Here is a 14,105-nt window from a genome sequence, read left to right on the forward strand (position 1 = left end):
AGGACATTTCAATCTGTCCAATCTGTGTGGATTAGTAGGCATGTGTGTGTGTGTGTGTGTGGTGTGCATTTATGAGTTTTAATGGACTGAGATATCTTGTCGGTGTTTCATTCAGATTCCTCCCATGCACTCACTATCATACATTTGTACAAGAATTGCTGCTTTCATTTGACAAGAAGTTTCATTCTTGAAATATTTATTTCAAAAGTATACATCAATATTGCTTACATTGTTCATACATATTGCATAAAAATCAAGACAAGTACCACACTGGTAATCAAATTCTGCATAAATTTCATCAGCACATTGTGGGTTTAGTTAAATGATACAGTGTTGTTTGGTTCAAGAAATATCGCAACTGACATCAACTACAGTGTACAACTACTCAAGTAACTGTAGAAGCTTTTGAAATGCTATGTGTATATAGACAGCAGCCCTGCAAATACAACCCCCTATAAAGAATGCAACAATAACTAGATAAAACGCTCAGTGCAGACCTCTGACAAGCAGCTCATTTCCACCCATGAACACATGCTGAAAATAGCCCAATTTCCCAATACAGAAGCCTTTTGTTTACAGTTTCCAGCTACACAGTGCCTCACCCGAGCACTCAGAGCACGCACTTTAGAGCACATGCAAACATCAAATACATACTCATGCACCCTATCTGCCAAAAGTTCAAAAATCCTTCAAATAACCCATACAAATTCGCAGATTAACCACCAAAATTTAATCATACATTCCTTTTGTCGTCATCAACTTTTCCTGCAAGTTTCATTGAAATCCATTAGCAACTTTTTGAGTTACGTATTTTGCAAACAGACAAACAAACCAACGCGATGAAACACAACCTTTCTCAGCAGAGGTAACAACACTCTCATTCTGTCGACACATTTTTTACAAGATTACTGTGTAGTCCAACTGAGGCTTGCATAGCTTTCCCCTTTGGTATTACCAGTAGTACACCAGACTAAAATTGTCCATCCATAATCTGATACATGTACAGGGTATATGCATGCCCAAGTAAAAATGTATCCTTGTGACGAAGAAGCTTACATACATGTACTGCACATTTTGGACAGGTTTTCTGTAAGAATCTTGTCGAAACGCTTTAATTAATGACTACACGGGGCCATAATAGATATCCCTCTTTGAACAGTCGGGGTATTCTATTATCACAGATATGGTCACACATAGCTGATAATAACAGCAGTTCTGTATGATACAGCCCATGAGTGAGTTTAGATTTTTACGGCAATTGTCCTCGATCTGCAGCACATTTCAATATACACCGTACAATGACAAATATGCACACATTCAAAAATATGTTGTAGCATCTTGACATAAAGAAATTACTTTCAACAACCTTCAGCATACAATGTAGCTGCCTTATTCAAATATGAGTAAATCTAACACAAGGCATCTTTATGGTGATTTGTCAAAATTGAATGTTGTGTATTATGCACGATGTACTTGGGTAACGGCAAACAGCTTCTGACATTTAGAATTAAACTAATTTTTTCTGTTCTTTCATCTGACAAGTTGATGTGACAGATCAAGACGAGGTACCCAAATACAGTAATACTTAGAAGTGTTCGAATGCAAGCCATTCAAAATTCCACTATGCATTATGTAACATTATTCAAGTGAGTAACAAACATTCAACTCTCTTGGGATTACTATTAAAAAAAGATATCAAGTACTTGACAGTTCCCTAAGGTACATGTATTGAAAAGCACACCAAGTCTGAATGAAATGTACATATAAATATTAGAAAAATGCTCTCTTGAAATTTGTGCTTTAAATGTATAAATAACAATGCTGTGGGCAAAATCTAATAACTATTGAAGGATTCTTTTTTTTTTCATGGTGGAGGAGTTCTTGGTAAATTCGTGCCCATCATTTCCCTTTTTTGATACTTTGAAAATTACATGTTCAACACTGCATGACCAGAGAGAATTAGATAAGGAGGCACCCCCCCCCCCCCCCTTGTAGCAGAAGTACAGTGGTATACTACTTGAAGGAATGACACAAATCCCTGGACAGTGTGAAGAGGCAAAGTTTGTACATTTAAGTGAAAAGCACCACACATGACCAAATCCTGTGTACTGTAGGAAACCTTTATAAGATGACTTTGTAACAAAATGAAAAAGATCCATGCTAACTGTTCATCATAACAATGATGATAGTATTGCCAGCTCATTTCAAGCCAATTTATTACATTATCCACTACATGTACATGTATGACTGCCATACCTTATGTTAATCATAAATATCAGACATACAATGGGTAGGTGTATTTTGAGAAGTTTGCACACACTATCAAGCACAGAAGGTTCCTTGGCACCAGTCCCTGATCAGAATCTATACTGAAGCAGAATATTATTAGGGTCAGTCCAGCTCCACATGATCTCAGACTCTGCAGCAAAGCAATCCAGCCATGGATGTCCAGCATCAACAGATCACCTTTTTTAAGTTTCCTCTGCAGCACCCATCTTCTTTATGTGTCATTGCTAGCTTCAGGTATTCTCCAGCAGATCTCCCCTTCCCTGCTTGGCTTTAGATGGCAAGATGACTGTAACCTGGAAAAAAAGGGAACATTTTCAAGCAAGGTTATAACTACATTGTAGATTATAAAAAGCACCAAAATAGTTAATAACATCAACATCTACCAGCTAAGACAATTATATGGGTAAAAATTAGGGGTTACACAATATAGATATTCAGTACACAGGAAGAAGTGCATGAATAGTGCAGTCTAGTATACTGTATTTTCGATTTGACTGAGCCTGGAAAATACTGGAAATTGAGAGACGATACAAGGCACAACTTACCAACTACTTACGTACTATACTAGCTCCATATAAATCTGTATCAATCTAAGTGTATGGTGAAGTTAACTGCTTTGGCCAAAGAACGTGTTACCATCTCTTAGTTTTCAGCGGTTCCCAAGCTCACTCAAACCCAACATTGGGAGGGGGTCCAAAAGATAGCCACATAACATACTGCATGTGCACAATAGGAAATTCAAAGGCAGAAGTATTTCGACTAAGGAACCATAATTAAAATAACAACTAAAATTTGAGTCATGTACAGGTTCCTTTTAGCTTTTTTATGATTTATCTACCTGTCAATACACCCTTCTATGTTCACTTTTCTCAGCTTCTATAAGGCTTATATGATTGTGTTTTTGTTTGTTTGTTTTTGTTGTTACCGGAAAAATGAAATAAGTCTAACTCAAACATAAAACAAGTTGGCTTTTGCACATTAAAAAAAAAAAAAAAAGTATACGAACAAATAAATTAGGCAAATGTAAAGCGTCGATATTGATAGTTTACTTACTGGATTTGTTGGGGAAGTGCCTCCTCTCTCTATGTGTTCTGTCATTGACTTGGAAAGTGCATCTCGCCTCGCTTTCTGGCTGGTTTTGTTTCGGGTTCATAACGGTGCTTTTGAAGTTCTCCGAGTAGTGCTGTCTCTGAGCTTTGCACCAGTCCTGCCGTGCACTGAGTTCTACAGCGCACCAGGATTCGCGCTGGTTATTCATCTCGTACATCTTTTGAGGATCCATATTTCACTCTTCTGGATTTTGCACGATAGTGTTAACCTGAGAGTCTGCTTTTAGAATGATGACAGTACTGCAGCTTGAATACACGTGTTTCAGCGGCAATCGATACCCTCTCATATGATATGGTTACGGTATACACCGGCGCGGCAGTACATGTATGTTGTGGTGGCAGCAGCATGCGTCTCCGTCGAAAACAGCTGATGAATGGGCGGGTGTAAACACCAGTTGCCGTGGCAACGCGAAGCGCCCTCTCGGGCGGTGTGTTTACGCGTCTTTGGCTAGCGGCGTCTGCTACTAGTCTGCGTCTACTAGTTCGCGTCTTCAGACGAAGAGTCCATCTCGATACAGTCAGCTACCAGAGGTAGTTTGTCTTCTTTTCTCGCAATTTGTTTACTCTCATTCTCAGCAGCAATGCCTACTTTCCTTGTATCTCTTCACCTGGTCTCTCTCTCTGTATTCTTCCACTAATATCACTGTCTACTTTCCTTTCCTCTGCTCTCTCTCTTTCCTTCTCTCTTTCCTTCTCTCAGCTCACTGAATTGCAATGCAAGGTTGAATATTACAACTCAATGCAAAAATACATAGGCCCCTATTTATGTATTTGTCGTAAGCTGCCAGAAACAGCAAGACTAATTAAAGAAGATGGACGTGATTGGTGCCAATTTAACTGCGTGAGGGCCTTTAAAATGTTTTCAGTGTTCTTTTTAATTTCAAATAAAATTATATCAACGACTACCTTGCCCATCAAATCCTCCAAACTTCCATCTGTGGACTCACTATGGCATTTTTTTTTACTCTTGAAATTACTTTTGATGAATAATATATTGTAAATCCTTGTCAATAAAACTTCTCAGTTATCAAGTCCCTTCTATAACTCATACAGTAAAGATGTCCTTATGATTACATCACTCAGTATTTATAAACATGGTAATACCCAGTACTGTATCTTCTACAATTCTTTTTTTTCACTAATGCAGAGAATTAAGTTCCCCTTCCCCTTTTCTAAACTCATCTTCACATAATACTTCTGCTGTTTCCATTCTCTCATAGCTGTTGTTTGGTTCTTGTGTTTATAAAAACAGTGTATACTATGTAAGAGTAAAGGCATATGCATAATTATAAACACAGGTACAGTATACAAAAAACACAGGTAGAGTGTATAAAATACACACAAAAACAATGGTTGATATATCAAGCTTATTCTTTTATTACACGTCAGGTCTACAACTTTGAATTCTCTTTATTTTTCTCTTCATTTCTCTTAATTTTGGATAATGCATGCAGAAGATACGATACATCTTTTAAAAAAAAATCCACCTAACAGACAAATAGGCCTACATGTTGTCGAGCTGTATCTATTTCATCCAAGCATACAACTAGACAATATTCCTACATGGGTGAAATCATGTAGGGCCCAAAACAAGGCTTTATCACATGAACACTACTTTCTATGATAGACATAACAGCAAGGACTTTCATGCAACATTGAGATCAATTATATACACCTTTTTTTCTGTAATAATAAAGGTTCAATTATGAATCCCATTCAACAGCATGTAGGTTCGCAGTGGCGGATCCAGAGGGGGGCGCAACCGGTGCATGCCCCCCCCCCCTTTATTTTTTGTTAAAAACAAAAGAAATAAAAAGAAAAAACATGAAATGAAACCCGGAAGTGGCACCAGAAATATTAGTCACGCCCCCCCCCCCCCCCCCCCCCCCCCTTACAGAATTCCTGGATCCGCCCCTGGGTTGGCACTATAATTATCTACATGTATATAGACTACTTTATAGAAGTAATCTAAATCATGACAGCCATCGCAATAATCACAAGCAGAGATTCGATATGATCTCAAATTTGATATAATCTTCAAAGACAAAATAAATATCCCTGGGTAATTCATACTGTACACCAGCTTACTCTTTAATCAAACATGTGTAGATGTCACAGATTTCCTTGTTTTTGCAAGTTCAAGCCTATAAATCATTTTCATTACAGACACCTTAACACATGGTTTATTCCATTCAAAAAGTGATAAACAGAACACTATTTTTACCATGAAAATGCAGGATTTATCACGATAATTCACTATGAACATGGAACTTCACTGGAAGAGTAATAAAGTAAACAGTGATCGACAAAGTTTTGATCAACTAACAAACCTCCACCATGAGACTTTGATTTCATTTATTTTTTACCCAATGGATTACAAGGACATTATTCTCCTTCAAGGCACTTTCTGCATTGTACTGTAGGCTTGAGCAAAGTTCAGATGCATAAATTTGAGAACATGATTCAGTCCTACATGGCATTTAACATTACATCAAATGTATTGCTTTATCTATCTCTCCCTTGCTCTCTACCTCTCTCACACCCCCCCCCCCCCCCCCTCACTATCTCTGTTTCTATCTGTCTAGCTAGCTAGGTATTGTTCTCTTCCTTGTTCATATCAATTGACAAGTATATGAACATGGACAAATAAATTCAGTCACTTCACAATGATCCACATACACTACATAATGATTTGTGTTGTTAAAGTACATGATATCAGTACAAATTTTTAGGAAAGACGTCACAGAAAACTGGAAATAAGGACGGAATGAAACAAGAATTGAATAATTGGAAAAGTACTGACCTAAATAACATACAAACATACACAGCATCTTTATTTTTCTTTTCTATACCTCCTGAAAAAAATATAGTATATTCTCTAAATCGCGTTAACAAAACAATATCCCCCCCCCCCCAAAAAAAAAAAAAAAAATGCAGTAAAACCTGTCTATATCAGCCATCCAAGGGAGATGAAAAAAGTGGCTGTTATAGACAGGTGGCCACTATAGACAGGGTCTGTAACATGGCTCTCTTGGGGGGGGGGGGGGGGATTGTTTTTAGTGGCCGTATACAGCAGGTGGCCACTACAGCAGTTTTGACTGTAGTACGTTACTCTGTATCAACAGTAAAACTGAGTGTTTAAGTTTGGCAGCATATGGTTTTATACTGTTTTTAATTCATGAACGGTTTCATTGCAACCATCAAATTGATGTTTGTTTGTTTGTTTGTTTGCTTGCTTGCTTGATTGCTTGTTTTTTTAGAATAAAGTGCATCATACCTGAAACACAAAGTTGCTGAACAAAAATACAGTAACTCTGATCAGAGCTTGAAGTACATGTACTCTGCAATGCAAGAAAATACTCAGCATTGTGGGCAAGTGAGACAAATGTTATTCTAACTGCTAAAGTTCTCATTGGCAACTTTGGGATTTCATTTCAGAACAAAGATGCATACTATGTACAGATAAGAATGCCTCATATTCTGGATATCATTACATCTCCTCTGAAGTGAAAAATGCCAAAAATATCCTCCCTAATCTATCAATTTATTTTTTTCAGTAGATTGAATACCCTGTAGAGTATGAATACATGCAGTTTCAATATGACTATCAAATACCAGTTTCTTGGATTTTTGTTGTTGTTGTTCATACCTAATGTAAAGTTAAGAGCTGAACAATATCTTGTCAATCTCGAATACCTAGATATTTCTTTATGTCTTTCTATTAAATCGAAAGAAAAAATAGATACTTGCACTGTATATGCTTAAATTCTCAGTGGAAATGAAAAATAGAACACAAATGAAGATAACATTTCTATTTCAGTTTTACATCTGCTTGTTTGTATTTTTTTTTAAGATGCCAGCATCATGTCCATACAATCTCAATCACTCCCTCTCTCTCTCTCTCTCTCTCTCCCTCTCTCTCTCTCTCTCTCTCTCTCTCTCCTCTAATGCTCTTTTTCTTACATCTTATATTTCTACATAATTATACTGAAATACAAAAATATTTTTATTTGTTGAGCACACCTTTTTTAGGTACAGTCAAACCTGTCTTTAGCGGCCACCCAAGGGAGACGGAAAAAGTGGCAGTTATAGACAGGTGGCCGCTATACACAGGGTCTTTAACAGAGCTTTTCTCCTGGGGGGATTTTTCAGTGGCCGCTATAGACAGGTGGTCACTATAGACAGGTGGACGCTAAGGCAGGTTTGACTGTACAGCAATGATATAGCATAAAACACTAGTCTTCTATGAAGAACACTGATTTATTTAGGAAGGTTTTGAATATTACCTGCTGCACTTGATTATGTGAAAGCACATGGTATACTACATATTATGTACAGTTATATTCCTTTAACCCTTTCTCTGCTAATGAGTCAAATGTGGATTAATTTCACACACAAACATATGGACAGGAAATTAATTTGGCACACAGAGGGTTTAAATCCTGATCTCATATCCTCCTGCATGGAGCTTCTTCTCCACCACAGGGCCATCATCATCACTGTCTTGCTCTGTCCCTGCCTGGGTCATCCTGATGGCCACAGGGGAAGCATGACTTTCTCTGATACGAGGCGTGTTGCTGGGGCCGGGGTTTCTTCGGGGTGAGTTGTATGGGTTGGCCTCTTGGACGAACTGGTAGCTGGTGTTACCAGACCTGCTGGATTTGTACTAGGATAGAAAGATGGAGATGGTTAGACAAAGTCTGGAATTTCAGATGTCTGTGTAACTTCACTCCAGTGATAGAGCTGACTTTGTCTTATTACTGATGAAGTCAATGCAATGTGTAGACTGAAAGTGTCTCTCAAAGAATTTAGGATCAAATTGACAAATCCAAGCCATACCAACGAAAATTTTAAGTTTTCTTGTTTCCTTGCCCTCTGTGAAAAGTATGCATGCCTATACATCTTTTGCTTTACAGCACAGAGAAAAGAGTTGATTATCTTGGATTGGTAAGTACACTTGGAGATACAAAACTTTATGATATTCACAAGCAAATGCAGTAATTTACAGTATTGCAGGTAAATACCTTTTTTGTTATTCAGTATATTAGGTCCTGTTGAAGAGTTAACAGCAAATTTGACGCTGGAGCTTGAGCAACACATAGCTCTCAAACTATGCTCATCTTGCTTTCCATTTACTCTCTCTACAAGCTGCAAAATTTATTAAATATTAACTGACTTACTGTGGACATAGCATCAGAGAACACCATGGCCTTACTCTTCCTGCTTGTGATATACAAAAAGGACAACTAGATGCAAAGAGTACTTACACATGCCTTCATGTCCTTGGCATACTTGTCAATCTCTCTTGTGGCCTCTGTCCGACTCATTTTCCATAGATTGAGAGAAAGGTGCTGGAAAACAAACATCACACACATAAAGTGGAACATTGGTGTCAGTATCATGGCACTACTAGAAGAGGACAAAAACATAAACACATGGCCTGTCACACTTTTTGTGGATGTAATAGAACTAAGATTAGGGCAAATGGAAAACTTTAGCTAATATCACTGAACCCCATTCGGTCAATAGTAAGAACTATTAGTATGTCATGCATGCAAATGAGCAATACAAGTCACCTTCAGTTGTTTGATTACTGATATATTGGTTTGAAATGCTACAATCGTGTCATACAGTTGACTTTGTATAATTGGGTTCAAGTTACTCTTGTCAATTTGGTGGGATTGGAATAAACACTTCCCCTGAATGCAATCAATGTTTTACTTCCTTATTATATACTGTACTGGTACAGAAGGTAAAAATCTGCTCTCACTGATCTTATGCAAGAAAATAGAACACTCTACTTTGCCTCTGTTATAAGGATACCATGATGAGACTGCAGTAGGTACCAACATGATATAAAGAATAAGATAAAGTACCTCACCTGGGTAAACTTAGAAATACATTGTAAGTACCCAAATTGATACTCATAATGTTTTGATCTGTAATCTTTTCCATAGAGAGACAAGAGTTGGCTGAACATCAGCCATAATTACCCTCCATTGAATCTGCTCAAAGCTGTGAGGATCATGGGAGATTGGTAGACCAACTTTCACCTTCTTCACTATGTGCCAGTCTGTTTACAAGGGAACAGATATAAAACACATAACACATCAGCTCCTTTTGAAAGACTGAAATGGGTACACAGTTTGATGTTTAAAAGTCAAATGTCATACCTGATTGATTTCTGTGATGCTAAGCATATCCTTATCATGAAATTTTTTGCTCAACTTTGGTGATGTTTATCAGACTACAACATTCACAAGTACACATTTACACATTTACACACACACACGCACATATTCTCTTTTGAAATTTCTGGTAGCTAGGTTCACAAGTTACCAAAAAAAAAAAAAAATCTCAAGCTAACCAAATAACATTTGCATACAAGCAAGGAAACAGCAACTTTTCATAATTTAGATCACTGATACTTGAAAAGAAAAAAAAAATGGAGCCCCCTCTCTCAAACCTTCGTATTTTTTATAAAGAGTTCTTCATTTAAAGGCAATAAACTTCAGAACACAGCTAATTCAATGAAACTGAACATCACATTACTAAACATATATCTATGATATTGAAGCTGGAAATGTGAAAATACTCCATTAAGTTTTCTCAGATGCCTTTGTTTAAATTCTAGATTTTAAAATGAAGCTACTATTTTCATTTTTCATTCAGCTATTATAAGGCCTACATTTCTAAATTTAAATGTACTTTTCATAGAGAATATTAACAATGTAGGTTTTTTTGAGTGGGAAAAACACAATGTGACAGAAATATTTTTTTCTTGAATTTTTAAACAACTTTGATATCATTTGTGGATGTACTTACACTTCTTGTAAGCATCTTGGTAGTTGAAAATGAGTTCTGATAACGACTGCAGAAACAAACAAACAAACAAACATAAACACAATGTGGAAATGATGCATATTACATGATAGAGACTCAGAATTTTAAAAAAAAGGCAAACAGTAGAAGGTCATGTTTTCTAACCTTTCTAAACACAATGTGGTTCTCAGGGCATGTAAACTTACTAAAGTAAAATATATCATCATTACTACACATCGTAGTGTGCATTCACATTCAAATGTTCAAGCACTTTCAGAGTAGTCTTTACTTGAATCCCTTGTACGTGACATGTTTGATATTTTTTCCATAAAATATGACATCATTATTAAAGCCGATTCAAATTTGTACAAAGAACTCCTTTCAATTGATTCCTTGCTCTTGCAACAGTTAATGATTACTGCATATCACTTCAATTCAAGACTTTCAATTTTTATTGTATTCAACCTTTTGTTATCTATACAATAGCTGAGTGAATTAGTTTCCATCCATCATTCCTTGTAAAGGTTGTTTCATACCCCTACGAAAAAGATGGTTTAAATTACACACAAAATATGCCAAACTACAGATATATGAACCTTGAAATCTATGCGCTTGTCCATCAAGTCTTCCCTCCTGCTCATCCCAAGGGCGCCATAGCGAGAATTGTGCGCTAAGCCAAGGACCACGTGCCTGTGGATGTTTCCAGAGAACTGTGTCTTGAAGCTGATAGGAAATCGCTCAAGGCCAGGGGTTCCATTAGTCAGATAGCTAAACAGAAGTGTCTTTGTCAAGGACGATGGAACTGACATGAGAACACATAGCAACACCTTCCCCTTTAACTTATTACTTAATTAGACCACATGACTACACAGTACTTTTTAGTACACAGAACATTTGCGGGTCCTTGATCTTCTGGGACTGTTGTATCAATACCTTGCAGCTAAGGAATAAAATACAGATGAAAGATATGAGGAAAACAATGAGCCTCGCGGAGATATCTATGGGTTTAAAACTTGCCTTGATGTACCATATGCATTTGTTTATATGTACAACAGTCTTCATAAACTTCAATGTGCTACTGTATACGCCATATATTCGCGAGTCTAAATTTTCGCAAATCGGGAATTCCCAACGATTTCGCGAGTGGCTAAATTCGCGATCATGGAGTCTGTACTGAACGGAGAAGTGTACACGCGTACGTCACATTCACATCGGGATCAGAGTCAATATTTTCGCGTGTCTTTAATTTCGCGAATAGCACTTGACTCGCGAAATTCGCGAAAATAAAAACCTCGCGCAATATTTGGCGTATACAGTATTTACCTTTTCCATCTCTTCATGAAAGATAGAAAGTTCATCGGGTGAGACTAGCATTCTCACAGGTTTCAGAGCCCAGATTATTTATTGCAAAGAATTCTGTACTGGTTTTAAATGTGAGTACGTAATTGGTATACAAATGATAAAACAAATATAAATCGATAAAATCACCTACAAGCTAAAGCAGGCCAAATGGCGTAAAGATGTCAGCTCAGTTACCTATATACTTACCTATAATATACACATCTTTGAGACTGATGGTACAGTCAGCTTTAAATGAAAGGATACATTCCAAGTATGACAGCCTCCAAGCACTTGATTGGCAGGGACTCTCTTATCATTTCCTTTGCAGACTCCATTAAACTTGAAAGAACAAAAACAAATAACACTGATATTTTTTAAGCATTCTGCATGAAAAAAAAAGTGAGTAGGACAATATTTTATAGAGTAAGAGGCATACACAGATGATTACTGAAATAGTGGAGAATTAGAAAGGCCTGTAGGCCTACCTTGTATGAAGAGTACATTAGCAGCATGATACTGAATTTCAATGAATGTCTCAGTGTGCTCTCTAGAAGCTTTGAGTGGCAGCCATCTTAAAAATAAATAAATAAATGAATAAAAATCAATAAGTAAAATCTACTTGGAGACGAGGAAACTAAATTATACAAGCAAACATAAACAAACAAATACTTTTAATATGCCATAGCAACTTGCCATGGCATATCAGAGGTATTAGCGAGATATTCTACTTACCCTGAGAGTGGTCTGTTCTTTCTGATCTCATAGAATTGCATGCCTGTATGGTTGTATCTGACAAAGTACATTGGTCAAGGTAAAAATCTATTCTGATACTGTAACATTTACTACACATGAGACATTTTTCTATCAGAAAAAAAACGTAAAAATTTTGCATGAAAATCATGACAGCTCATACAACATGAACTTCATATTCAACAATCAAAGACATGAGTGTATACACCATAGTGCACACACTTTACAATTCATCAACTGGATTCCTTTACCAGTAAGTAAAATTCCTCATTTCAAGGAAAGGATACTGAAGTTCTTTCATGTAGTTCTGTACAGCCTCAACTCTTGTTGATGCAGACGTGTACAGGTGAACTGATGGAGCTGTTGGAACAGGAACCTGGGAAATGGAAAAGTTACTTTGATTAGATACAGTGGACTCCTGTCATAACGAAGTCGTCGGGACTGGCAGTTTTCTTTCGTTATATCGAAATTTCATGATAACCGAACAAATAAACAATAGAAATACATAGAGTGGATAATGTTGCGGCCTAAATTTTTACTTCGTTGTAACAGGAATTTCGTTATAACCGTGTTCGTTATAATGGGAGTGCACTGTACATGAAATAAGAACAAAGGTCAGTCACACCTCTTTAAACATCTACTCCAGAAGGTTTAGAAATGTGACACTCATGGTACATAGAATTTCACATGCACTGACTACACATAATAAAATGCCATCACGTATCATCGAAATGTTGCCTGGCTAATTAATGTTGTTGTGATTTCATCTCTGTGAGAGAAAATGTTACTTTGGTTGCATGTGTCTGAATGTGTGCGATCACTAGATGAAGGAAAAAGGGATCGGACAGGGATTACGAAATGTGTACATACAGTGCGTCTTTCATGCATCTAGCAGTACTATTAGTGTAGTACTAGCAGAACTGTTGATCACATACTGTTCAGTACAATCAACCTTGCTTAAGTTGACCTCGTGTAAGTCGAGTAATTGCCTAAGTTGAAGGTCTTTTCAAGTCCTCTTCTCTTCATATTCTGTAGATTTTAATCAATCGTAAGTCAAATTTTCTTTAAGTTGAAGCTATTTCTTTACGGTTGAGAGTATTTGATTTTGAATCACTACTGAGAATGTAATTGTTTGTGCACGTCTAGCGGAGACTTTTGATTTTATTAATATATCAATATCAATTTGATACTGCATCAAAAAGTTAAAAATAGAATGCACAACAGGCCACTTGAATTGGGATGTGTTTACATCAATACATATCTCAACCTACTAACTAGGACTAGACTCTATCACATTTTAACCAACCTGACTCAGTGACTGCAGATATACATGATCAACATTATACTTATTAGGCCTACAACTGAACTGTATCAAATGTTTCAGTACAGTAAGTAGATTTGGTCATAAGTTAAAGCTCTCACCTTTGGAACATTTTTATTTCCGCGAATTTTGTTCACCATGTTCTCACCATCGGGATGAATATTTGCACAGTGGTTCCACATTTTCTCCCATGTCTGATGTGACATGGGGAAACCGTCCTTGTTCACATAAAACAAGACACCTCCTCCGCCGCCGCCGCCGCCATTTTCTGTTTCCTCATCACTCTTGTCGCCTGTTGCAGATGCTGCTTTCGACGAGGGCACTGTCGTCGAAGATTTAGACATCGTCGTTAATTAGACTGTTAATGTGTCCATTCTTACGCGTGGCCTATTTATGTAACTAATCCTGATCTGTGTCCGGTCTTTCGGCTCCAATTTACTGACTGTTCCGTTCATGTTAACCGCTACATTCTC

At 37.1% G+C, this 14,105-nt stretch overlaps 1 protein-coding gene across 1 annotated transcript; it reads right to left on the bottom strand.

Moving 5' to 3' along the window:
* Positions 1-7,833: 7,833 nt before the first annotated feature.
* LOC139718043 (tubulinyl-Tyr carboxypeptidase 2-like) lies at positions 7,834-13,976 on the bottom strand. Its single transcript, XM_071629532.1, has 9 exons — positions 13,734-13,976; positions 12,599-12,687; positions 12,294-12,350; positions 11,826-11,900; positions 10,817-10,988; positions 10,224-10,269; positions 9,392-9,471; positions 8,666-8,749; positions 7,834-8,064 (listed from the first exon to the last, which is right to left on the bottom strand). Exons 1-9 carry the CDS (start codon positions 13,974-13,976, stop codon positions 7,834-7,836), a joined length of 1,077 nt encoding a protein of 358 aa, XP_071485633.1.
* Positions 13,977-14,105: the final 129 nt, after the last annotated feature.

This window comes from Diadema antillarum, unplaced genomic scaffold (genome assembly GCF_040938485.1).
Source record: "Diadema antillarum isolate AM-2024a unplaced genomic scaffold, OU_Dant_1.0 scf00000087, whole genome shotgun sequence".
Lineage (NCBI taxonomy): Eukaryota > Metazoa > Echinodermata > Echinoidea > Diadematoida > Diadematidae > Diadema > Diadema antillarum.

What these genes read in the sequence shown, in the direction of transcription:
- LOC139718043 (XM_071629532.1), bottom strand. Translation starts at nt 13,976, where the DNA reads ATGTCTAAATCTTCGACGACAGTGCCCTCGTCGAAAGCAGCATCTGCA. An exon ending in AAGAACAGACCACTCTCAGG is followed by an intron (nt 11,901 to 12,293) that starts GTAAGTAGAATA and finishes TGTTCTTTCAAG; the next exon opens with TTTAATGGAGTCTGCAAAGG. An exon ending in GAGGCTGTCATACTTGGAAT is followed by an intron (nt 10,989 to 11,825) that starts GTATCCTTTCAT and finishes ACTTCTGTTTAG; the next exon opens with CTATCTGACTAATGGAACCC.